General features: G+C 37.6%; 1 protein-coding gene across 1 annotated transcript in view; it reads right to left on the bottom strand.

Annotated features, from left to right (window-relative positions):
- Positions 1-7,201: 7,201 nt before the first annotated feature.
- The window catches only part of Tes (testin LIM domain protein), a 39,816-nt gene continuing 21,960 nt past the window's right edge, over positions 7,202-25,057 (bottom strand). Inside the window, exons 3-7 of the mRNA XM_048340102.1 lie at positions 13,169-13,421; positions 11,939-12,274; positions 10,652-10,867; positions 10,147-10,305; positions 7,202-8,406 (exon numbers count right to left, since the gene is read on the bottom strand). Of these exons, the coding sequence (XP_048196059.1) occupies positions 8,218-8,406; positions 10,147-10,305; positions 10,652-10,867; positions 11,939-12,274; positions 13,169-13,421 (1,153 nt within the window). The 3' untranslated portion in view covers positions 7,202-8,217. The remainder of the gene's footprint in view (positions 8,407-10,146; positions 10,306-10,651; positions 10,868-11,938; positions 12,275-13,168; positions 13,422-25,057) is intronic.

Genomic DNA, 25,057 nt, shown 5'->3' with positions numbered 1-25,057 from the left:
CAAAAACCTCAAAGCTTGAGCATGTGCATCTCCTTGTCTCTGTGGAGAGAATGCTATGAAAGTAAACTTTTCCGTAGTAGGAGAGCCTGAATTTTTTCCTTATTGTTGTCCAATTTCTTGAGAATGTGTTTGAACTAAATTCGAGGTTTCTATCTTCTGTTTCAAATGCATTCCATAGAGATTATGGCAAAAGACGAGGGTGTATCCTGCCCACTATGATTCATTAGGAAACCCCTTTTATTGGCTGCCAAGAAGCCAAGAGCTGAGATACTAGCGCTTGAGGGAGCATGCATTTAGGGGGAGCTTGGTCTAGGCAGAAACATAGTGTGCCTCCCAGGTTGGCAAAGGCATAGAGTTTACAATTGCAAGGCAAGGTGGAGCTGTTCCAGCCAAAGAATAGTCAAGCAATCTGCTAAGTACTGACTAAATGAAGCCAAAGGTGTACAATCTTTCTCTTCTGTCTCCCTCTTCCTTCTCTTATGTGCTTGCAGAGCTACGGCATTACTTTTCAATGTTCTAAAGTCCCTTATTCATCATTAATGAGGACCACTGAATAGCTGTGCAGCTACGTAGAACTAATCCAAGCATCAAATCACAGCAAAACATAATGTGCTGGCTTGAATCAGCATTGCCCTACAAGGCAACTTCAAATTCCTCATGGCAACCTTTTATTACTGTTTTAAAGTTTCCCAACTACTGCCAAATGTCTTGAACTTTGTGGAATGAGTATAAACTGTTGTAAAGATAAACCTTTGGGTCCACTTTGAGGTTCTGTTCAAGAATGCCAAACTTATAATAAAATTGCAAAAGTTTCAAAATTAAAGACCTGCCTGAGAGACCATTTTGATTATTCAGCCCTAGGAAAGATTTGTCAGTATCACTGACAACGGGTAAATGGGTATCCCTGCAATAGCTGTGCTGGTTTTCAGATCCTTTGAAAACATTATACAACTCAGAAATGATGCCTGGGCTGCAAAGCTGGTCTGTAGGTCTGGATTATTGGTGGATTCTTTGGATATTTAGAACGCTACCGCTTTAAAACCTCCCAAACATTTCTTAGACACACTTCATAATCTGTTTGTTTCCTTTGGCACCTGAGCAAAGTAGTTCTTGCCTCAGACCCCAAACCAGAGATTTCGTTGAGAAACAGAAAGGGTTTTGTCTTTTGCAGGCTGCCAGAGTACTTTTGCTGTCCCCAGATCTCCATGGTCAGACAGGTCCTAAAAGAGGGAAGAGCTTGCTGTCAAGGATGGACAGAAGCTTCAAAAACACACAAAAGCATCTGAAGAAACCTCAGTTAAAAAGCGAACAAGCAAAGCCCCACTGCTTTTATGTAATCCTGACAAAGTGACTTGTCAGCTTTAGCATGAAAGAGAAGATTTCTCTGTGACAGTTTAGGGCATTAAATGTGAATTTAGACATTGGGACATGACCTCTAGGTCAATCACTAGACTTTTATCTCTGCTTTTGTGTTCATTACAACTGATTGCTAATTTATTTAAATAACTCTTCTATGCGATTTAAGATGGTTAACTGTACATTAAATTTTATGTCCACCATATTTGGGAACTCATAGTAATTGATTATCTTCTTCCTTTGCCCTTAAATAAATCCCTTTTACAGCTTGGAATTGAGAATGAACAAGGACTTGCAGACTATCTATGTTCTTTCTCTCTCACTGAATTTTTTGTGATACTACAGATGATTCTTGTTTTGTACGAGAAACTAGTATATGAAGGATTCCATTTGCTCAGCATAAAAATTCAAAATCTAAAGACACCCAGGAAACACAGATCTTTCACCTAACACCAAAAGTGTAGTATTTTGCAAAATAGTGCTCTCCAGGTTTTCTGAATCTAGATTATTGTACATGTTCCTGATTATCATACTCTCAAGAGTTTAGAATATAAAATATATAAAGACTGCCTACCTGCATAAACCTTTAAGCAAAGAAAGGGGGATAAGAGAATGAAAAGATAAAAATACAGTAATGTATTTGTATGAATCACAAAATTACAACACACCAAGATAGGCAAGAACCTGATGTCTTGGAGCTATGGCCCCAGCCTTCAGCTCATGTCCTCTTTTAGAACCTGCCACTTACCATTTCACTCATAGTTGGTGCCCCCCCTCCCCCTGCCCCAGAGCTGAGGACTGAACTCGGGACCTTGTGCTTGCCAGGCAGGCACCCTTCCTAAGCCAGATCCCTAGCCCCCCCATTTCACTCATGGAGTCAGAATACTTGAATGTTTTTGAAGTTGTAATGTGCCACATTAGAATTGGTCCTCCTATTGCAGGTGAGAAACAGAAACAGTGGGCTTAAGCAGCTGCCCACATATCCACAGTGGGTGAAGTGGGTGAGATCTCATTAGCATTCCCAATCTGGTCCAGTTCCGTGGACATAGTGATGCGCACTGCCACTGGCTTACTACCAGGAAGAGGCAGACCTTCACGCAAGCACTCTCCCTGTAGACAGACATGCTAGGAATATTAGTACATTTTTAAAATTGACAAATAGTATTTGCTTATATATTTTGATATATTTACATTGTAGAAAAATGTAATCCAACTAACTAAAACAGTTACCATCTCATCTACTTTTTTGCAGTAAAATGTTTTAAATTTACTTTTATAAATGTTAAAATCATGACAAAAACTAAAAACTGAAAAAAGAAAAACAAGTTAAAATACATAATACCTTGTTGGTCACTGTAGTCACCATTGCTACACAAGAGCATCAAAGCTTCTCCATATACTGGAACTTTGAAATATGATATATAGACAATGGCATACTACACACCCTTAAAAAGCCAATTCTGTAATTTGTGAAGAAATTTGCATTTCCATTATATGCATATGCATAGTTCCCTGTGACCTAATTTAAAAAATATTTTTATTGTTATTATAAAGATGATGTACAGAAGGGTTAAAGTTATATGTCAGGTAATTAGTACATTTTTTAAGTGTCATCTCTTTATTTTCTCCCAGTTTTCCCCTGCCAAATGACATTATACGTTAATGTCCTTTGGTTAATTCTATGTTATCTATTCTCAAGTTCCCCCATCTCTTATTCTCCCAGTATTTCCCTCCTGAATGACCAACCATTTTACTGTCCTTCGTTACTTCTACACTGTCCAATTTTAAGTTTCCCCATCTCTCACTGGCCATGATTTCACTTGATCTATTGCATTTGACCACATTCTTTATACTGAATTCTGTATAGAATATAAATGACTTGAACAGCCATCTTGTTTGTCTTGCTCACTAAGTTGTTCCTAGTTCTGCAGCCATTCCTGGCACATGGCAGAAACTCACAATGGACAGAAGGAAAGCGAGTAGAATGTAAAGAATAGAAATTGGGCAAGATTGAGGCTTGGACTTTTGCATAGTGTAGAGAAATGCAGGCAATCCTGGAAGTCCACACTGTAGTGGTAGCAGGTTGAGGAACCTCATCCTGGGTATAAGCGTACACACTAGTTCACACCAAGAAGAGCTTTTGCCTCAGATCGCCATGCACTATGCTAGCTGCTAGTCCCTTCTCATTAAAAAAATGTTGTCTGGCTCAGACAAAAGAAAAATTCTGTTGTCACCAGACATCAACAAGGTCACTAGATTTTGCTCTAACATCCTGCCCACAGGACTCCTGGTGGCAGCTCTTTTATAGCTGATGTCCTTGCTGTTAATTCTTGATGACCTGACATCTTCATTAGCTTCCACCCAATACTTGGGCTCATTATTTTTTAGGCTTCCCAAATGCAACACTCTTGTTCTCCGTTCTACTCAGCTGTAACTAGAGAGAAAGAAATCAATGGGAAAAGCCAGGTGTCTGTTTAAACTAAACCCAGATTTCCTTTGAAATATAGAGACCTCATAGTCAGTCAACATTTAGGGAGAAACTGACTATAAAGTCTCTGCATTCAATATTAGCTGATGCTGGTAATAGCTGCTTATAAGTTGCTTTTGCTGTTATGGGAAGGTCAACGTATCCCAATGAGAAGCCTCATTGAAGAAAAATCAATATCAGACTTTAGAAATGTCATTCAAAATGCCATTCAAAACAAGTATAAAAGGTTAGTGGTAATTTGTTTTGTTTCAAAATATATTATCAGATTAAATGGAAGATACAATGGCTTTGTCTCCATGAAAGAACAAAATAATTAGCTCAAACTATTTAAGTGTCTGATAAATACATTAGAAAAAGATTCTATTAATCAAGCCAGAAGTTTGTCAGGTCATATGCTCAAAACACCCACATGCTCCAGTGTAGTGGGTCCTTTTCATACATATAAACACTCAAGAAAACCACCAGAGTTGTCTTTGAGCATTTATATCAGCAGAATTCAGGAAAGGGCAGAAAGGATCTGCTAAGAAATTGGGTAAAGTGCTTTTTCACGGAAACACTGATGGACTCATGTTTTCTAAGGAATGAAATGAATCCTCAGAAACAAGTTTAGATATGCCAGGGCATCTTACGAAGCAAATACGTAATACTAGTGCTGGGTGGTGGTGTCTCTTTGGTAACCATAGTGAAGTTGCATGCATTTAAACACTGTGTCAGAAATTACTCAAGAATGAGTCCATAGTGGATTTCTTGCCTTTGGTGAAACTGGGCTGAAAGAGTTGAGTTCTATTTGGAAATCTCTGCTTGATGACTTTGGAGTCACTTAAGTTTTAGCTTCTATGAACAATCCTCAATTTGTTATTTCCAGGGCAGAAAAAGATAAAGATAGCATGTAACAAGTATGAAAGGCCAATATATCTCAAGGGCAACTTGGATTTCTTAAATGAAGTTGAGTAACAAAAATCCACTGATTTCTCAAAATTGTAACTATATCCAAGGGTTATGAGCAACATTCTTTTTAGAGATGAATAGGGCATGTGCAGATCTCATGAATGAGTTCTTGATTATGATCATTTTAATGTGGCCTGATTCTTCTAGAAATAATAAATGTATTACTTCAGTAAATTTTACTAACTAATGAGCTGTCAAAATCTTTTTAATTTCCTGGGTCTTGGGAAAGGTATATCTGCCCGTCTTTTTCCTTTTCCAATTAGTTGCTATTTAGGGGACAGGAAATGCAGATGACACTATAATACCTAAGAGAATGTCTTTTAAAGAAGGGACAATGGCATGTTGGTTCTCAATCTGCTATGCAATCAGTGGTTCCATACACTCAAGTATTTTTCCGCCCAGTGAGGGTTCCTGTATGGCCAGAGGGCTATTAAATGCCTATGAAAAGTATGAGGTCTACATGTAAGAAACAGAACTTGTATGAGATTCTCATTAAAGACATTCAGTTATTGACCAATAGGAAATCAGGGTTTAAAAATATGTTCTACACTAGGTGTGCTGACAAGTATCTGTAATCCTAGGATCATGAGAGTTCAAGGCCAGCCTAGGCAAAGGCAGCAGCCAGAAACTATTTCAAAAACAAAACAATAGTTCTAGAGTCACAGACTCAGTGTTAGAGTGATGGAGGAGGAGGAAGAGGAGGAGCAGGAGGAGGAGGAGGAGGAGGAAGAGGAGGAGGAGGAGGAGGAGGAAGAAGGAGGAGGAAGGAGGAGGAAGGAGGAGGGAGGAGGGAGGAGGGGGGAGGGGGGAGGAGGGAGGAGGGAGGAGGGAGGAGGGAGGAGGAGGAGGAGGAGGAGGAGGAAGAGGAAGAAGAAGAAGAAGAAGAAGAAGAAGAAGAAGAAGAAGAAGAAGAAGAAGAAGAAGAAGAAGCAGCAGCAGCAGCAGCAGCAGCAGCATTATCCACCACGTTTGGAGGAAAAACATGCTCCAGATATGAAAACCCTTTTTATGACTTCTCTATATCTTCTCCATTGTCTGGGAAGGATTTTGGTCTCTACAAAAAAAAAAAACACACCAAACCAAACAATTATTTAGTATTGAAGACAATGAAGAATACATAATATTGAGGAAGAAGATACATCCTTAAAGTTGGAAGAAATGTAAATCTTGAAGAATTTATCCCACTCTTCTTTTTATAGTACAAATATTTAAAAGAACATTCTTTTAAAAGTTGTTTAGCAATAAAATGGCCAGGCGGCCAGAAGCGGCGCTGTGGCTCAAGTGGCAGAGTGCTAGCCTTGAGCGGGAAGAAGCCAGGGACAGTGTTCAGGCCCTGAGTCCAAGGCCCAGGACTGGCAAAAAAAATAAAAATTAAAAAAAAAATAAAATGGCCAGGAACCTCTTAACTAGTGGCATGCCCTTGCACTACACAGCCAATTTAAAATCAGTAAAGGAATAGCCAAACCTAGTGTCAGAGTCACCCACATAGGGCAGTTTCTTTCTTCCAGGAAATAGCCTAATATATGAGTAATGGGTAGTAAAATTCTCTTGGGAAGTAATTGAGAGAGTAGGTCAAATTCCTTGCATTTCTACAACCCAATCCTGTCAGGCTGGTAGACACAGGAAGACTTGGCTATGTTAGTATGGAAGGGGTTCTGCCTTAGTTTATTCCTAATTAGCCCATGTCTGGGAAAAGTAAGCTGTTCACCTTTATGGAAAGCATAACTGATACTATTTAAGTCAAAGGCTAAAATGATAAGCAGCCATTAAATTTTGTAGCCACTTATGGACATTCTGTGATATTGTGATATTAGGTCACTTTCTTATATACCATGGTCAAGCTTCAAAACATAACTTTCATGGCTGGGCAAGGCAGAGTAAAAATGTGTATACCTGTACAGAGTGTGCCTGTGTATGTGTGTGTGTAAGATAAATAGGAGCACTATCCAAAAGACCAACAGATTAAAAAAATAATAACATAAACTAAATTTTCTTGAGTATAGATCAGAAAAAGTACAATCCCCCAGATAAACACCTTTGGTGTCTGCTAATATTAAGAGAATCTACTACTGTTCCCCACTGTTTCCTTTCTCACAGTTGGTTGCCACTAAAACAGCTCTTGGGAAACTACAAGACAGAGTTGTACTCAAGTGTTAGAGAATCTTGTTAGATTCAACTATAGTCTTCCAAAACTTCAATTACAATGACACATTTCTAGGTAGTTACAATCTCCTACAAGACCTTAATATAACCAAAGGCCCTGATTCAAAGGATCATCTGAATCCTTCACTGCAAAGGGAAGTCTAGTTACTGTTCTGTGCTGTCAGAAGCAGCCTTATTGGTATGCTTGGAGACATCGCCCTCTGCTGTAAGAGATGTTTAACTACAAAAGGATGAGAAAAAAGACAATTCTTAAAATGAAAGAAACTTTATTTTAAAATAATATACATATCACTCATTCCATCTTGAATTTGTAGTGCATAGTTATGTGCTTTTAGAAAAATATAAGAAACTAAACATAAGAAATAAAGATAGATGTATATAGGCAAGCACATTCTATATATCTATCAACAGGCTCAGAGGTATCAAAAATGGGATTAAAAGTCATGCAAATATCTATTTAAACCATGGTAGGCAAGTGCAATCAGTAAAAGTTATGGTTTCCTAGGTACAATAATACTATACATGTTCTTTGGTTTGAAAATAATATAAATGTGTGGCTTAGCTTTTATGTTCCAAGACAAAGATCACTAAAAGTAAAAAATGTGCATATTGTTATGCCATATGTGATAATAAAATATTCAAGGCCACAGATGGAGGTCACCAGGTAACAAAAGAAAACTGAGAGGTAAGGTAAATATAGAGAAATGCAATAAAGAAAATGCCACCTCTGCCTAAATCAGAAAACAGCAAATACGTAGGCATTAAAACAGCTGAACACATTGTGCTGAATTTTTATTTTCTCTTATAAAAAGCACTCACTGTGTATTATAAAGTTCAGTGATAAGATGAGCGATAAATGTAAAGTGTTGGCCTCAGGATAAATTTCATTTCCTTTTCATTTTATACATGAATGGAGAAAAAAAAGAGTATAGAATTAGACATGCTCGCCATTCATTTAGGTCAGTATCTCTTTTATGTAATATTTATGTATATTGCTTGGCACCAGGGTATAGGAGCATGAAGATTGATTAAATGAAAACTTTCAACTAAGATTTCACATTAGGAAATCAAAAGTTCTTTACCGCTTAAAAAAATCAGATGCTTAAAGCAGGTTTTAAAATTGAGATAAAAAAATTGGTAAGAAAAAAATACAGAGACCAGACTATTCTGGTTGCCTTTACAGATTTTTTTAATTGTATTCTATTGTTGAAATGCAGGCCGCTTTGGATAGTTACGGCTCAGTATTGCTTGGCGCTCCCCTCCTAAGACAGCATCCTTTTACACTCCACTGAACAGAAAACCATCCCTTCCACAGGCATGAACTTCTGTCCAATGAGACACTTGCTGCAGCAAGAGCACAGAAAGCACTCAGTGGATGCGTGCCAGTTGAAGTTGTTGTAGGTCACCCGCTGAACCTCCGGATCAATGGCATTGTGGCATCCTTGACACACCTGCTCGGGAATAATACAAGCAAGAGAAAGGGAGTGAGGGATCAAACTATGGCAGGAATATTTTCACTACTGGATAAACTGAACATGTTTACACCAAAAATATACAACTGAGAGTGATCGCGCAGTGAGCCTCTTTAGCCAACCATCATTAGTTGGGATTCAATTTATATGCTGAGTACAGCAAGAAACAGCAAGTCAATCCAAACAGGTGATTTGAAACTTGCAAGATAGCTCCATGGTGTTTAAGATAGAATGTCTTGACACCAAATTTCAAAACACTGCATTTGGTTCCAGTGTATTCTATTATAATAGATTGCCCAATGGTAAACAAAAAGAAGCTTTCAAGATGATATTTTTTTCACTTATTAAACCTTTGAGGCAGTAATTTCACCAGTCTTATCTATAGCGTATGAGATTATTAACACCATTATTTTCTAGACACTAGTAAATTAAATCATGTTCAAAGTAACTAAGGACTGAAACCCCCAAAACACCATTTTATTCCTTAACCAAGACATTCCCCTAATTGATAGCTGTAACTAGTATGGTTTGTTGCAAATAACAGTTTAAAAAAAAGGGGGGGGGTGATGTTGGTGGGCTTAAACCTGTAATCCCAGCTATCACTATGCTAAAATCTGAGGATCCCAGTTCTAAGCCAGTGAAGAGCCAGAAGTAGAGCTATTGCTCAAATGATAGAGTGAAAAAGTTAAGCAAGAGTCAGAGACCCTAAATTTGCGCTCTAGTACTGGCAAAACAAAAAAAGCAAGTAAATGATACTTCTGATGATAAACTTTTTACCTTGGACCTATATTACCTATCTCTTGGCAGTCACACAATAGCATCTCTGTGTAAGCAATAAAAAAACACACTCTCAGGGCTGGGGATATAGCCTAGTGGCAAGAGTGCCTGCCTCGGATACACGAGGCCCTAGGTTCGATTCCCCAGCACCACATATACAGAAAACGGCCAGAAGCTGCGCTGTGGCTCAAGTGGCAGAGTGCTAGCCTTGAGCGGGAAGAAGCCAGGGACAGTGCTCAGGCCCTGAGTCCAAGGCCCAGGACTGGCCAAAAAAAAAAAAAAACAACACACTCTCAACATTAAGTACCTGGTCCATACAATGAATCTAAATATGCAGGTCAAATTAGGCTAGATTAAATCAATTCAATAAGAATTTAAGGAACACACACTATATAATCTCCACGGACCAAAACCAAAATCCTACTGGGTGGTCCAGCAATATGAAGAAACTATATACATTCAAATAGGGCTACAGATATAAAACAGTGACTAAGTATAATTATTCAACTAGGATCTGATCTGTACTCATGAGATTACTCAATCTTTCCCATTAAGGATTTTCCCAAGCAGACAGAATTATACTGTAAATGGGCAGGAAGAATGACCCATTTTGAGGTGGCTCATAGCCAATACATGTATTATTTTGGAATTGCCAGATCTGTAACACCCTGTGGTGAAACCAGCTGTGTTTTATGTAAAAGGACATGCTCCTTTCCTTTCCAGCCAAGCAATCTTCCACTGAGCTAAATCCCCAACCCTAAACAAGAGAAGCATTTTGTTTTCTTGTAGTGCTAAAGATCCAACCCAGGGCCTTATGTGTGCCAGGACAGTGCTCTACCAAGAGATACATCTCCAGCCATGCTCCCCATTTTTAAGAGGCATAGAGAGGCAAAAATGCAAGTCACAAAGAAGGCTGAGACAATGATGTCTCCACAGACTCACCACAGCATGGTTCTTCACATAGCAGTGCTTGCACGTGGGCTTATCATTGACTATCACATATATTTCACCTGCGAGGATGTTGTCACAGTCAAAGCAGCAGAAGTGTTTCAGATGCCAATTCTGGCTTTCTGCTTGGGTATATTCATTGCTGAATATCAGCTGGGAAAAGGAGAAAATAAGATGAATTCATTTTCTTAACCAAGGGCAAAGCTAGCTTCTTTAGACAGTAAGGCATTTAATATTGATAAGCAAATCAGATACTTTCTTGGTGCTTAATGTCTGAAAATGATAACATTAAGCTTGGACTCATGCTATTATCTAGTTTGTATCAACCTTTAGTTTCAGGACAGTCTTTTATTAGTCAACAAAACTAAGACAGATACCAGAATGAATGACATTTTTGGATGTATACCGAATTCCTGCTTGTCTTCTGGATACAGCAGCCATAAAGGATACAAGACAGATCCTCCATGTGGAGGACATACCTCATACCCCAAGAACATACCTCATCACAACCAGCACATCTGGGCTTCTCACTGTCACAGTAATGTCTGCCACAGTACAGCTTCCCGTTCTTCCAGAAATATATCATGTCAACCAGGAGTTCGCCACAGCTGCTGCAGATGAAACAAGCTGGGTGCCACAGCTTATCATAGCCAGCCCTTTCAGCATAGATGGCTGGGTCTCCTTCTTTCATAGTCAGTTTGCAGCAGTGGCAAGACTAAAAGAGAAGAATGGCATTCATCATTCTCAGTGTCGGGAGGAATTCAGAGCCACAACTTCGAGACAAGTAATTTCTACTGCAACTATCAATCTGTATCATCTAGATGATAAATAAGGTATTGATACTTGCATATAACACAATCTCTTGTCTGTCTCTAGGCTGTTCAGTTTACTTCTTCCATCCTAAGTGTAATAAAGCACTGTTTCCTGGAACAAATTCACTTATAGGAAAGGCTAGTAGTAATTTTCAACTGAATTTTACCTGAATTCTTGTAAAAAATGGTTATCTTAGAGCTTATTAGTAAATTCCCTTCAAAACTAAGCCTTACTAGTTTATGTGCTAAATGGATCTCTGAAAGACAAAGCACAGCAAGTATAGTCTTTATGGTTTCTCCATTTGTGTCACAATTGTCTTCTAATTTCAAATCATTAGAAAAATACTTCACTACATACACAGGAGGATTTTGAGGAGGCAGAAAAAGGCGAATTTTGGCTGGAGGCCAGCCAGGGCTAAGTTAGTATAAGACCCTGTCTAGAAAAAAACGAAAAGCAAAAGACTGGGACCAAGGCTCAAGTGGAATAGCCCTGTCTAGCAATCACAAGAACCTAGGTTCAATTCCTAATACCACCGAATAAACATATAAACACAAATAAATGAATGAATAAATGAGAAAATTTATTTTGGAAATTCAGCCACATAAATTTAAGTCTAAAATTTAGGCACAGACTCACAAGCAAGGCTGAATAACTCTAAGCTCATACTGTCCTAATTTCTGGGAAGGAATAAACACCAAAATTATCTTTCAAAACTGATAGTAAACCGGTATGTTGTCCTCTAACCAATGCTGACTACTGTGCCCACGTAATATTCACATTTATTCAGTTGAATTGACTTTAGATAGATGGTTCAAACTCTCTAAGACAAATTTATATTAATTTTTTTCAATGTCTTTCCTATATCTATTACTTATAGAAACAGAGGAACAACAGCACCACAGAAAAGATGGACAAAAGGGAAAGAACCTGTAAAATACACAAACTAGACCAACCGTCTGACCAGTCTACGTACATATTGGGACTTTTTGTCATCAGAAGGCTTCTTCTCCAGGGCTCCCACTGCTGCTGGGGTGCTTCTGTCCCCAGCGGAGATATGCACTTTGTCAGGGCCCTGGGCGTTCATCTCACAGGGGAGTGTGACATCTCCTACTCCCAGAGCCTCATTCTTGTATTTCTTCACAAACTGCTCCATCTCCTTCACCTCACTGGGAGACAATTCATGGCACTTTGAAGGATCCTGGTCATGCGCGGGGAGCTGCTTTGCCAGCTGCTTCTTCCGGTACTGCGCCCCCTCAGAGCCTGCCACTGGTTGCTTGTCTTTTGGCAGCATCTGCATGTACTGTCTAGCCTGAACCACAGGGAGACCCATGTTAACTGAGAGAAGAAGCCCTCGCCATCAGGCAGTGCAGTCTCTAACAACCATGAGGAACAAGTTATTAAGAAAGAAGCAGGTTTTATCCACTAGTATGAATTTATCCTCATCCTATAAAAGTACTTTGAAATGTTAACACACTATAAATGGTACTTTAAATAGATTTAGGGGGATAATCCACATATTTTTCTCTATGACATTCTTTTCAGTTTGTAAAAACAACTGAACTACTACTTAGCTAAATCAATAAATGTAAGATTGAAAAGGATTATAACTTTCATGCATTGTTAGGATGGTTTACAGATCAATACATTGTAATCAAAAAACATTTCATCATTAAAAAATATCACAAATATATCACAAGATTCACTTTAAGCCTCTTAACTAATCCTCCTAAAAAACTTCCAAATGTTTCATCTAGCTGTCATAATAGTGGGAAGAGCTTAATACCAAACTGCATTTTTTGGCCTTATATAGTAAAAGAAATACAAAAAGCTGAATATATTTTGTTCACTTTTAAACAGTGGCAGGAATTCCATGCTTTAGATATTCCATACTATTTTGACAGAAATTTTCCCAAGTGTAAACCAGAAGAATTATTAATCATTAGAAACATTAAACCATTTCCTAAAAATGACACCAAAATAAACCTGAAAAAAAAAAACCAACATATCTAGGTAGTCCAATAAAGTCTATGAGGTATCTAATCTTAGTTTCCAAAGACTGTAATGGTAGGTAGAAGTGAAAGTAATGGCAACTTCAGAAAAATAATTGATGCAGTGTGAGATTGACCAGATCACTTAAGAAAGTATCCTAAATACATAATCCTAGGAACTTCAATAAATGAAACCTTCTCCCAATTTTATTTACCAATGCCTGATTCTGGACAGGAGGAGCCCATTCATAGGTAACGGTATTGATGGAGACATTCTTCTTGGCAGGAACAGGATTGGTCAGTATCATAACATTACGCTTGTACATGGGAACTCCATCAGATTTTAGCTTTGCAATCAAGGTGGTATACTTCGTGTCTTCAAAAAGCTTCCCCACTTTTTGATCCTCTTCATTGCTCAAAAGGACATCATGCTCTTCTTGGCCACACTTGCAGTTGCGACATACTTTTCTATAATTTAGGCAACAACAAGGAAGTAATTATGTAAGGAGAATCAATAGTAACAAAGCATGAGCATGCATTTATGGTTCAGAAAATACTTACAAAATATATTCTCTACATAAAGGTATGTACAGGTAATACTTTTAGGGGGAGAAGTGAATATCCATAAATTTAAAAAGAAATTAATGCAAAAAATTGTACTTGCTTTGTAAGACTTTGAAAAATCAGGTAATGGCTAGAAAGTTCAAAGGGTTATGTCTGAACCTCACCAGTACTCTGATTCTCCCACCAAAATACATACATATACACATACATGTATGCATCCATGCATACATACAAACATCAAACCCTAGTACCCCCTCCATAAAGAAACAATAATCACAAAAGTGAAATAGATTTGAGGTAAGGGGTAGGTGCACAGAAGGTTAGTGAAAGCCTCCAAGTTATCCATTAAGCCTTAAACTTATTCATTTTGAAACATCTGTAAGATAGAGAAAAGATGAAGAGGAGAGGGAGAAAGCAGTCAAAAATTCAATGTATATTTCCTACAAAATTAAGAAGAGTGAGGGAAAGGTTAGAAGGGACGGGTGAGAATGTTGAAAGGGGTGGCACTGATCAAGATACATTGCGTTCATAAACTGCTTTGTTAAATGGCAATGGCAACCACTTTGTACAACTACTTAAAGATAATTTTAAAAGTATGTAGCAAATATAATTATTGGATTCATAACAAGAATTTGTTTTTGTACTTTTTACAAGTAAAACATTTTTGTATTATATGAAAAAAATGTTAAAAGAACTAGCCTGGCAGAAAATACAAGTTTAGGAATCAGGGAATACATAGGCATATGAGTTGAATAGATCATCTTTGTCTCCTGGGCCAAAAAAAAAAAAAGAAAATAGTGGGAAGAAAAATTGAGTACTGGGCACTGGTGGCTCACCCCTAAATTCTAGCTACTTAGGAGGCTGAGATTTGAGGATCACAGTTTGAAGCTAGTTTTGGCAGAAAAGCCCATGAGATCCTTATCTCCAATTAACTACTCAGGAAAATCTGAAAATGGTGCTGTGGGCTCAAGTGGTAGAGCACTACCAGCCTTTAACAAAAGTCACTCAGAGACAGGACGTAGGCCCTAAGTTCAAGCACCAGGACTGGCTGCTATTATTATTATTATTAATTATTCAGGACTAAGGAATGAGTCTGCCAGAAACAGTAAGCAGGAAAAAGTGATAGAGACGATAAACAGGAAAACTGTAGTTTTAAATACTCAAGAGGACAGATTGAGGCAAGATTAGAGTATACATTGTTTTGACTCCAAAAACTAGAAAAAGTTAGACAGCTAATAAGAGAGGGAAGAAAAGCTTTGCAACTCACAAAGGAGGTAGCAGGACAGCAGAAAAGAAAGGAGAATCACAAGCTTCAGAAGAAAAGTTTAAAAGAATCTAGCTATATTACTAAACTGATCTCTCCAAGATGAAGAAGGCAATGAAAGTTATGAATACAAGATGTGCAAATCACAACAAAAATTTAAATTCGAAAGGTACCACCACTCCTTCAAAAAATCTCACAACAGCTCAACTACTAAAATAAAAAATAATAACTGGCTTCAATATCAGAGTTCAGAAAAAAATTAAAATAATAATAACCTCGAGGATTCAAATAAACAGATAAATCAAATGAGAAAATCAATTAGTGCCTAGATCAGAAAGTCAACAACTTATTAAAGAAATTCAGAAAGAAAATGGAGATTATGAAAAATAATACTAAATAGAAATGTTAGAAAAGAAAAATACAATAAATCAAATAAAACCACTGTGGATAGTATTACCAGCAGACAGTATCAAGAAGAAAAACCATCACACATACAAGGCAGATTGAAATGATCTTATGCTCACACAATAACAAAGAAAAAATGAATACCTACTATTGCAACATATAAGAACTCTGAAACATGCTCAAAAGACTAAACCTAAGAATTCATCAGTTGGGCGCTGGTGGCTCAGGCCTGTAATCCTAGCTACTCAGAAGGCTGAAATCTGAGGATCATGGTTCAAAGCCAGCCCTGGCAGGAAGGTCCCTAAGACTCTTATCTACAATCAATCACCAGAAAACTGGAAGTGGTGCTGTGTTTCAATGTTGCAGAGCACTAGCCTTAAGCTGAAGAGCCGAGGAACAGTTCCCAAGCCCAGAGTTCAAGCCCCATGACTGACAAAAACAACAACAAAAAAAAACCAACAACAGCAACAGGAACAAAAAAGATAGCAGTCAATTTCCCAAATCTAGATAATGGTATAGCACCCATATACAGGAGGCATTTTAAACTCCAAACAGACATGATCACAAAGAACTGTATATCGTATAATAATCAACATATGAAGACTAAAGAAAGGATACTGAAAGATGCAAGAGATCAGCTTTCATCCTAAGGTAAAATAGAAGAACCACCTCAATTTGTCAGCCAGGAGAGAATAAAAGCCAGAAGAACATAGAGAAAAGTAGTTCAAGCTTAGAAGGATAATACTTTCCAACCAAAATACTATATCCAGCAATTTTGGTTGAAAAAAAAATCCTCTAGAATAAAGATAAACTAAAGCAGTTCCTGTCTACCAAGCCAACATTGCAGAAGGTACTTCTGGGCTATTACACACAGAAGAGAAAGAAGTGACAAACCCAGGCCAGGGAAGAATGAAATTCAAAAGGAGACTATATTGGAGATAGAAAAGTACTAAACACATTTGACTCAGTAAAGCAGCAAAAACCAAAAGATACACAATGGTAAAAGTAAAGAACAAGTAATACTAGAATCAAGTTGTGAAGCAACCGAAAGAAAAACAGGAATCAGAAAATAATCTCTCAGGCTGGGAATATGGCCTAGTGGTAAAGTGCTTGCCTCGTATACATGAAGCCCTGGGTTCGATTCTTAAGCACCATATATATAGAAAAAAATGGAAGTGGCACTGTGGCTCAAGTGGTAGAGTGCTAGCCTTGAGCAAAAAGAAGCCAGGGACAGTGCTCAGGCCTTGAGTTCAAGCCCCAGGACTGGCAAAAAAAAACAAAAAAACAAAAACCCAAATAACAAACAAACAAAGAAAATACCTCTCAGTCATAAATAAAATAAAATTACAAATAAAATTAACTCTAATCAAAAGACACTTACTGTGTAACTGAATCAATAAGCAGGATCAAACAATCTGTTTTCTATAAGAAATACACTGCACACTCAAACACACACACACACACACACACACACACACACACACACACCCCACATTCACTAACTAAAAGTAAAAGGATATAAAAAGATACCCCAAACATGCTTTCTTGTTTATGACAAGTCTTCTACTACTTGAGCCACATACACCCAGCCTAGCAGGCAGGCAGAACTGGAAAGCAAGTAAGGGTAGCTGTTCTCTTAACTGACAAAGTATATTTTAAGCACAAATCAGAGGTGAAAAAGGTCACTACATACCAATAAGAAGAATAATCGAGCAAGATTATACAAAATTCCAAAATATGTACCAAACATTGTTGTACTTAAGTTTAGCAAACAAACTCTCCTAAGCATAAAGGAACAGATAGTCTAAATGCAATAATACTAGGAATTTCAACATTCCATTCTCATCAGAATATCCAGAACATTTCTCCATAAAAAATATTATTACACAAAAGACTGTCAATGAAGATTATCATAGAGCTAAGCAAAATCACTAGTATCAATAGCAAAGTACAAAAACCACCCAAACACATGGAAATTGAGCAACACTTTTAAATGATAAACGGGTTATAAAAGAATTCAGAAAATAAATGCAAACAATTCTTAGATTCAAATAATGAAAATTTATTAGAATGTGTGGGAAACGGTGCTAAAAGGAAAGTTTATAGACTTCAGTGCCCACATGAGAAAATTAGAGATAGTGTCGGATGGCAATGGCTCACAAGCCTGTAATTTTAGCTACGCAGAAGGCTCAGATCTCAGAATCTTGGTTCAAAGCCAGCCCAAGTAGAAAAGTTTGTGAGATTCTTGTCTCCAATCAACCAACACCAAAAGAAAGAGAGAAAGGGAGGGAGGGAAGAAGGGAAGCTAAGGGACATGGGCCCTGAGTTCAAAGCCCACTCTGGCACAAAACAAACAACCCAGCATGACATTGACACCAAAACAGACATAAAAGCAGTGGAACACAAGAATCAGAAATAAATCCATGTGACTACTGACTGACATCTGAGTTCTGAGTCTCAAAACCGAAAAGGAAAGACAGCATCTCCAACAAATGCAAGGAAAAAGACATATCCACACATATGTTTCTCATTAATATCAATTCAAAGTGGATCAAAGATCTTAATGTAATACTTGAAACTTTGAAACTACTATTAAGAATGAACAGGAAAAATACTGGAACATATAGGTATAGACAATAAGTTCCTAATTAGAACTCCAATAGCTCCCCAAGAGAAAAGACTGACAAATGAAACTGCATCTGACATTCTAACTAAAAAATGTCTGCATGGTGAAGAAAAAACAGTAAAGAAACATAATTAAAAGAAAAAACAAAACCTAAAGAAACAGTCAAACCACAGGAACAGCCTAAAAAATGGGGAAAAAATGTTTATGAACTATATATGTGACAGGAAAACAGGAAACTAATAACTAAAATCTAGAAGGAGATTAAAAAATACTAAAGAATCAGCAACTTCATAAATAAAAAAATTAAGCAGCTAATTCTCCAAAAATGAAATACAAATGGCAATAAAAACATGAAGAAAGGCTCAATATCCTGTTAGCAAAATAAATTAAAATCAAAACAAAACTGCGATTTCATCTCACTTGTCAGAAGGACTGTAATTAAGCACACAAACAAATGCTGGTGAGATATAAAAGTTGGTGAGAATGTAAATTAATGCGAGCACTATGGAAAGCAGTATAGAGGCTCCTAAATAGAATTAACATACAATTGCTATAACTGAGCATGTATCCAGAGCAATGTAAATCAGGATTTAATAAAGGCACATATACAAACCATTTTGGTGAGAGTGTGAATTAATAGAAGCACTACAGGAAGCAGTATGGAGCTTCCTCAAAAAAAAAAAAAAAAGAAAGAAATGGAATTAACATACAATCCAGTGATGCTATCCATGTATCCAAAGCAATGTCAGCGAAGATATAATACAAGCACCTGTATAATCATGTTTACTGCACTATTCAAAATAATCCTTGAAAACAGTCCAGATGCCTATGACAGATGAATATTTTTCTTTTTTTTTCTTTTTTGGCCAGTCCTAAGGTTTGAACTCTGGGCCTGGGCACGGCCCCTGAGCTCCTTTTGCTCAAGGCTAGCACTGTACCACTTGAGCTTTGTCTATGATAAGAGTCTTATGGACATTTCTGACCGAGCTGGATTTGAACTGCGATCCTCAGATCTCACCCTCCTGAGTAGCTAGGATTACAGGTGTGAGCCAACAGTGCTTAGCTCAGATGAGCAATTTTTTTTTAAATAAATGAATGGATGGATGTACTAAAAAATGTGGTATACACAAGGATATTATTTAGCTATAAACAATAAAATTATGTTGTTTGAAGGTAAGTGGATAGAGGAGACAGAGACCATAATATTAAGCAGAATAAGCCAGTCTTGAGTCATATATTTTCCCTCATATTTAGAAGCTAGACCTACATATGTTCATGACATGCCTATACACATATCCATTTGTAGGTACATATATGCACACATAAGCATGAACATGTGTGTTTATAACATATACAAGGTATACTTAGCACATAACTCCAAGTAATGAGAAACTATCTTGTTATTAATATTGTTCAATCGGTACTGGTCAGAATTGTAAGAAAATGCAAAAGCAACAGAAGTTATAAGCACTCATCAGAAAGGAAGAGACTAGACTGTAGTTATTCACAGATGGTATGACTCATTAAAAAAAGAACTGTAATATATAATCATTAAGAAAAGTTTAATAAGTTTTCTGGAATTAAAATTTAACATAAACCATCAGATTTCCCCATACCTAAAATAAAATCAAATTACAAAAACCTTAAATGAATCATTTTGCCAAATAACAAATCATCAAATAATAACATATTTTTGTGTCCTGAGTTTTCTTAAAATTCTCAGCATATAAATTCAAAATATTAGATCTTATTTAGTGTGTGGAGGAAAGGAAGGAAAAGAAAGGAGGAAGAGGCAGCAGCAGCTTTTGCCCTTGTGCACTTTGGTCAGGAAACTTTATTTGGTTAAAAAAAATATGGAGAATTGGCATATTTTATTACAGCTATAAAAGATTCTTTCTTCCATCTGGTAATCTCATACTCCCATCTAGTGGAAAGGAGTATATTATTCTACTATACAGTGTGGTCTTTATTCTTGTTTTTCAGTTACCAAGAACAATGGGATTATTTACAAAACTTTCACATTGCTGTTGGCTCAGACTTAAATATCTTCATGGGTGGTAAGAATAGGTTGTGTAGGAATTTATCCCTCATACTGCTAAATAGGTCCTTATATAGCTGTGATCTGTGGCATGCATTCTAATAATGAGCAATGTGATATTACTTTAAGGATGAAGGTCATAAAGTCTAGACTTTGAAAATATTTATGGTCCACTTCTATACCAGTATAACATGTACACTGAAAACTAAGAAGTCAGGTTTTAGACGTTGGAGAATGAACAATAAAATACAAAGTTAAGGAAACAAAGCCTGTTGGTTTCTAAAGCATGAGCTATGGCAAGCTAGAGCATTGTTAAGCCAAATGGTATTTCTTATGAAAATACTACATATAAATGTTTCTATTAGCCATCTCTACAATTGTTGATTTCTCTTGGCCACTTTCTGGGAGATGCACATTCAGAAGTAGCCTATTTTCTTATGTACCCAATGTGCATGTATTTGACAAGTAAAATCAGGTTAAGAAAACCACACCAGCAACAGTGATCAGGGGAACCGAAATAACTAAAACAGTCACATGTGCTCAATTATCAGTTTTCTAGGTAGATAAATCCTACGTTTGATTCATTATTCATTTTAAGTCTTAACTGTAAGTGGACCCCTCTTTTGTAATCTTATTCCCCTATATGAGTTATGGTTAAAGAATGCTTAGTAAGAATGTGACTCAAAATGACAGGCCGGTCCATTGAGCTGGAGCTGTCATCACAGCAGCAGCTGGAGGTGACCACATCCTGGCAGCAACCTTACACTGCAGTCCCACTTTCAAATGAGAAGAGCCAGATACAAACCACTACGCAGAAAAGACACCCATAAAACCAGGTCCAGGCACCAGGAGCTAACCACTGTGGAAATCTGTGCATTTTCTGTTTCATGTTCAAAACTGTTCTGAATTTGCACTAAAAAGTTATGTATACAAAAATATTTAGCAGCTAACATACATACATGTGCAAAATATTAATATCCAGGACAAGCCAAAAGGGCGTACTGAAAACTTGATGTAACAATCTTGAGAATTCTTAAGTCTGAGAAAGAGAGCAAAACCACAGAAAAAAATAGATTTAGAGTCCCAAGCTAAGAGCAGTAAAGAAACTATCCATCTGCCTGAAAGAGAATTTTTTTGATATCACTATTCATAAAAACTGTTATATTTCCAGCAAGTAGCAGAAACAAGGATGTCTTGACATGCTGCCAGTAATCACAGTGATTTAAAGGCAAGGCCAGGATACAACTACAAACTGTAATTTAAAAGGGCTGGGAGCTGCCCTTTTGTAACAGGGATAGACATATATGGACTTGAACATGGGCCTCTGTTCTAGCATTTAATGCAAGTATTAAGCCACTTATGGTAGGAAATTGTCACTTTTCTGCCAGTTCTCATTAATTAGAAATTTTGACCAGATGTGTGGTATAATCAAGTAATAAATTTGGTGGGTTTTTTCCCCTAAAATGCAATTTTTATTGGAAGAATTTTACCCAGGTAAGGCAAAATAGTAATTCTGTTACTTCTATGATAAGTGATCTAAGGCTACAATGATATTTCTATATAGCTGCTGCTATATTATTGACTATGAACTACTTGAAATCTTGGGTTTGCCTCAAACATTGCCGAAATATTTATGTCTAGATATAGGTCAATAGAGAGAAGTATTTTTCCCCTATAGTAATCAGGCTTTGCCAAATGTTCTTCTTCATCTAGTCTTGTAGTCACTGGCATACTTAAGAAGGGAAGGACTTACATTTCTCTTCATTCAAAATTCTTATGTGCAAAGTGAGTATTAGGAAAATTAGGTACAGTCAAGTACATAAAGTAAGCAGAACTCTTAAGACAGGCACTAAAACCTTTTCCCTGGCACCACTCCCATGATGATGTTACTGTATCTGTGAATGAGATAATCTAGTCAAGTCTGTAAAAAGCAATACATTTTCTATAGCTAGAAGGAGAAGAGGATGTCAGAGAGATTAAAGAAACCAAAGGTATTTTAAGCATAAGCACAAAATAAAGTTGGCATTGGGGGTATATGGAAGGGGCTCTATGTCAAATGATGACAGGTTTCTTGAATTTGAGAGCAACCTTCAGCTGATAGCCTTAAAGGAAACAGGGAGCTTATTTCTCCAACCACAAAGAATCAAATTCTATCAGCAGCAGGAATGAACTTGGGAGCAGATTCTTTTCCTGCACTTTGTTTTGGGGAGGGAGGATTGGTAGGAGAGGGGGTAGGTGGAAGACTAGCTTGGCCAACCAATACTCTTCCCTTCCTAGTCAGCCACACTTTTAATCAAAAGAACAAAGGAGGGGCTGGGGATATGGCCTAGTGGCAAGAGTGCTTGCCTCCTATACATGAAGCCTGGGGTTCAATTCCCCAGCACCACATATACAGGAAACGGCCAGAAGTGGCGCTGTGGCTCAAGTGGCAGAGTGCTAGCCTTGAGCAAAAAGAAGCCAGGGACAGTGCTCAGGCCCTGAGTTCAAGGCCCAGGACTGGCAAAAAAAAAAAAAAGAATAAAGGAATGTTAAGTTAATTGATAGGTGTTTTAGTCAAGCAAATCATTTGGACTTTTTGGAGTTTCAGTTCTTTGATCTATAAAATAAAAGTCTGACTATGTTGCAAAGTTGCAATTTCTTCTCTAAATTTTCCTAGGTTTAAGAATTCATCTTTTAAAGCCCTTTTTCAACTTCTGTGACATAGTCTAAACTGGTTTCTACTATTTACCCCTCTTTAGCCATTCTCCACTCTTCAGTGGACAGGGCTAGGCCCTAGGATTCTGCCCACATCAGTTGGCAATCTTGTGTTCAGCAATAGGGTAACAGGAGGGACCGCTGGAGAGCAAGGAGATGACAAAGCATGAGCTCTGAATAGTCATTTCCTGACTTCCACCTGTATTCAGTAGGCTAAAGGGGGAAACTATCTCTCCAGTGAAGATGTGTGGAAGCAGGGGAAGGAGATGTTTTTGACTAAAAACATATATCCTTAACTCCTAATGTGACTATATTGGATTTTAGGCCTTTTTTTATTTTTACAAGGCATAAAGTTCAATGAGGTCATAAGAAAAGGGTAGACAGAATTTGTGACCAAGAAAGAAAAGAATAAGAGAATACTTTTTTTCTTTATTGTCAAAGTGAAGTATAGAGGGGTTACAGTTTCATATGTAAGGCAGTGAGCACATTTCATATTTCTTATCCAACTTGTTACCTCCTCCCTCGTGTTTTCACGGTGTTTCAAGGTGTTTGATCCATTTGGAATTGATTTTGGTGCAGGGTGATATATAAGGATCCAGTTTTAGTTTGTTACAGGTGTTGAACCAGTTTTGCCAGCACCATTTGTTGAAGAGGCTGTCTTTCTTCCATCCTATTTTTTTTAGCTTCTTTATCATAAAGTTTAAGTAGGCACAGTTCTGCGGGTTCATTTCTGGGTTTTCAGTTCTGTTCCACTGGTCCTCAGGCCTGTTCTTGTGCCAATACCAAACTGTTTTTATTACTATAGCTTTGTAATACAGCTTGAAGTTTGAAGAGAATACTTTTTCCCCCTTTTTCTCCCCCCTCCCTCTCTCCCTCTGTCTTCATACACACACACACACACACACACACACACACACACACACACACACACACTCAGGTAGAAAACCATGTGAGGATTCACAATGTAGAAAGTGGCTAAGTCAGGTGTACCCATTGGCTCATGTCATTAATCCTAGATACTCAGGAGGCCAGGAACTAAGAACTGTGGTTCACAGGAAGCCATTGCAGAAAAATATGCAGACATTTATCTCCAACTGACCAGCAAACAAAAAGCAACAGAAAAAGAAAAAATGAATCTGAAGTGGCCATGTGGTTTAAGTGGTAGAGTGTCAGCCTTGAGTGAAAAGGAGTGGCCATGTGGTCTAAGTGGTAGAGTGTGAGCCTTGAGTGAAAAGGCTAAAAAGCAGGAATGTAAGGTCTGAATTCAAACCCCAGTACCATTAGTACCAACACACACACACACACACACACACACACACACACACACACACGAAGGAAAGAAAGAAAAAAGGAATGAAGGAAGGAAGGAGGCTGTTGACAAAGCAGAAAGAAAGAAGAACCCTTACCAAAACTCAACCACCCAATTTTTAGACTTTCCAGTCTCCTGAAAATAAGCTATGCTTAAACTACCAGGTCTATGTTTTGTTGGTTTCCTCAGCAGAGTAACCTGGGTACAAGACATACCTCTCAGAAGCTGGATAGCAAGGCTTTTTGTTTCCTGGATGTGGGAGGTAAGGTCTTCCCAAGCAAGGATATAAAGAATTAAGAAATGCAGAAAATTTCAGGGAAGAGCAAGGATCACTCCAAACTAAGTGAGAGAGGCTGAGAAAGCAAATAGAGGTCAAATAATGAGGTCTGCCTGCCATCAAAGGCCAAAGACTGCCTGAAAAGAGTAAGTCCAGGGGCTCAAGCTATAGGAAGAACATAATAGCACTCATTTCCACATTTTCAGCATACCTGTCCACAGTTACGGAAGGGCCACTGATGGAGATGGAGGACAGTTAAACTCAGGTTTGCTAACTGTGTCTGAGAAGCTCAAAGGATCCTCGAAGTCAAGGATCACCACAAATGAAGGAGGAGGCTAAGTGGGAAACAGGACCTATGACCCCTAGACTACAGGTGCAATCTTTGTTAGACTCAGGACTAATAATCTAGAACATTTTGCCTCAAAGACATGGCTGGATCTGGGGGTCAAAGGCGTCTGCCTCTGCTCTTGCAGTTACAGTAAAAAAAAAAAAAAAGTCAGAAAATGATCAAGAATATGAACGGACAAGTATGTCTGGACTCATGCCAAGAAGATGACAGAACTAAGAAAAACCATCTGGATGGATTATATCAATGGCAGCTAAGTTTAAGGCCGGCACCCTAGTGTTTTATGACTCTTAGACTCAAAGGCTATCCCCAGTTTATTAAATGAACTTATGTAATGAAACAAAAATAAAAAGGTGGCTTCATGTCATAGACATTTGCTCTTGCCTAGTATTTTTTAACCTGAAAGAGTTAGATTGTAGTAATCTGAAACACAAAGGTAATATAGACCAAACAAAACAGGCAATTATTTCTTAGGAGTGGACTTTTAAAATCTCATTCGCAGTATTTAGCAATTGCATGGTTGAACTAAAAAGATATTACAATTACAAAGTAAAAACTATGCCCAGCAGAGGGTGCTGTAA

This window comes from Perognathus longimembris, chromosome 2, assembly GCF_023159225.1.
Source record: "Perognathus longimembris pacificus isolate PPM17 chromosome 2, ASM2315922v1, whole genome shotgun sequence".
NCBI lineage: Eukaryota > Metazoa > Chordata > Mammalia > Rodentia > Heteromyidae > Perognathus > Perognathus longimembris.
This window is presented reverse-complemented; position numbering and strand designations above follow the sequence as displayed.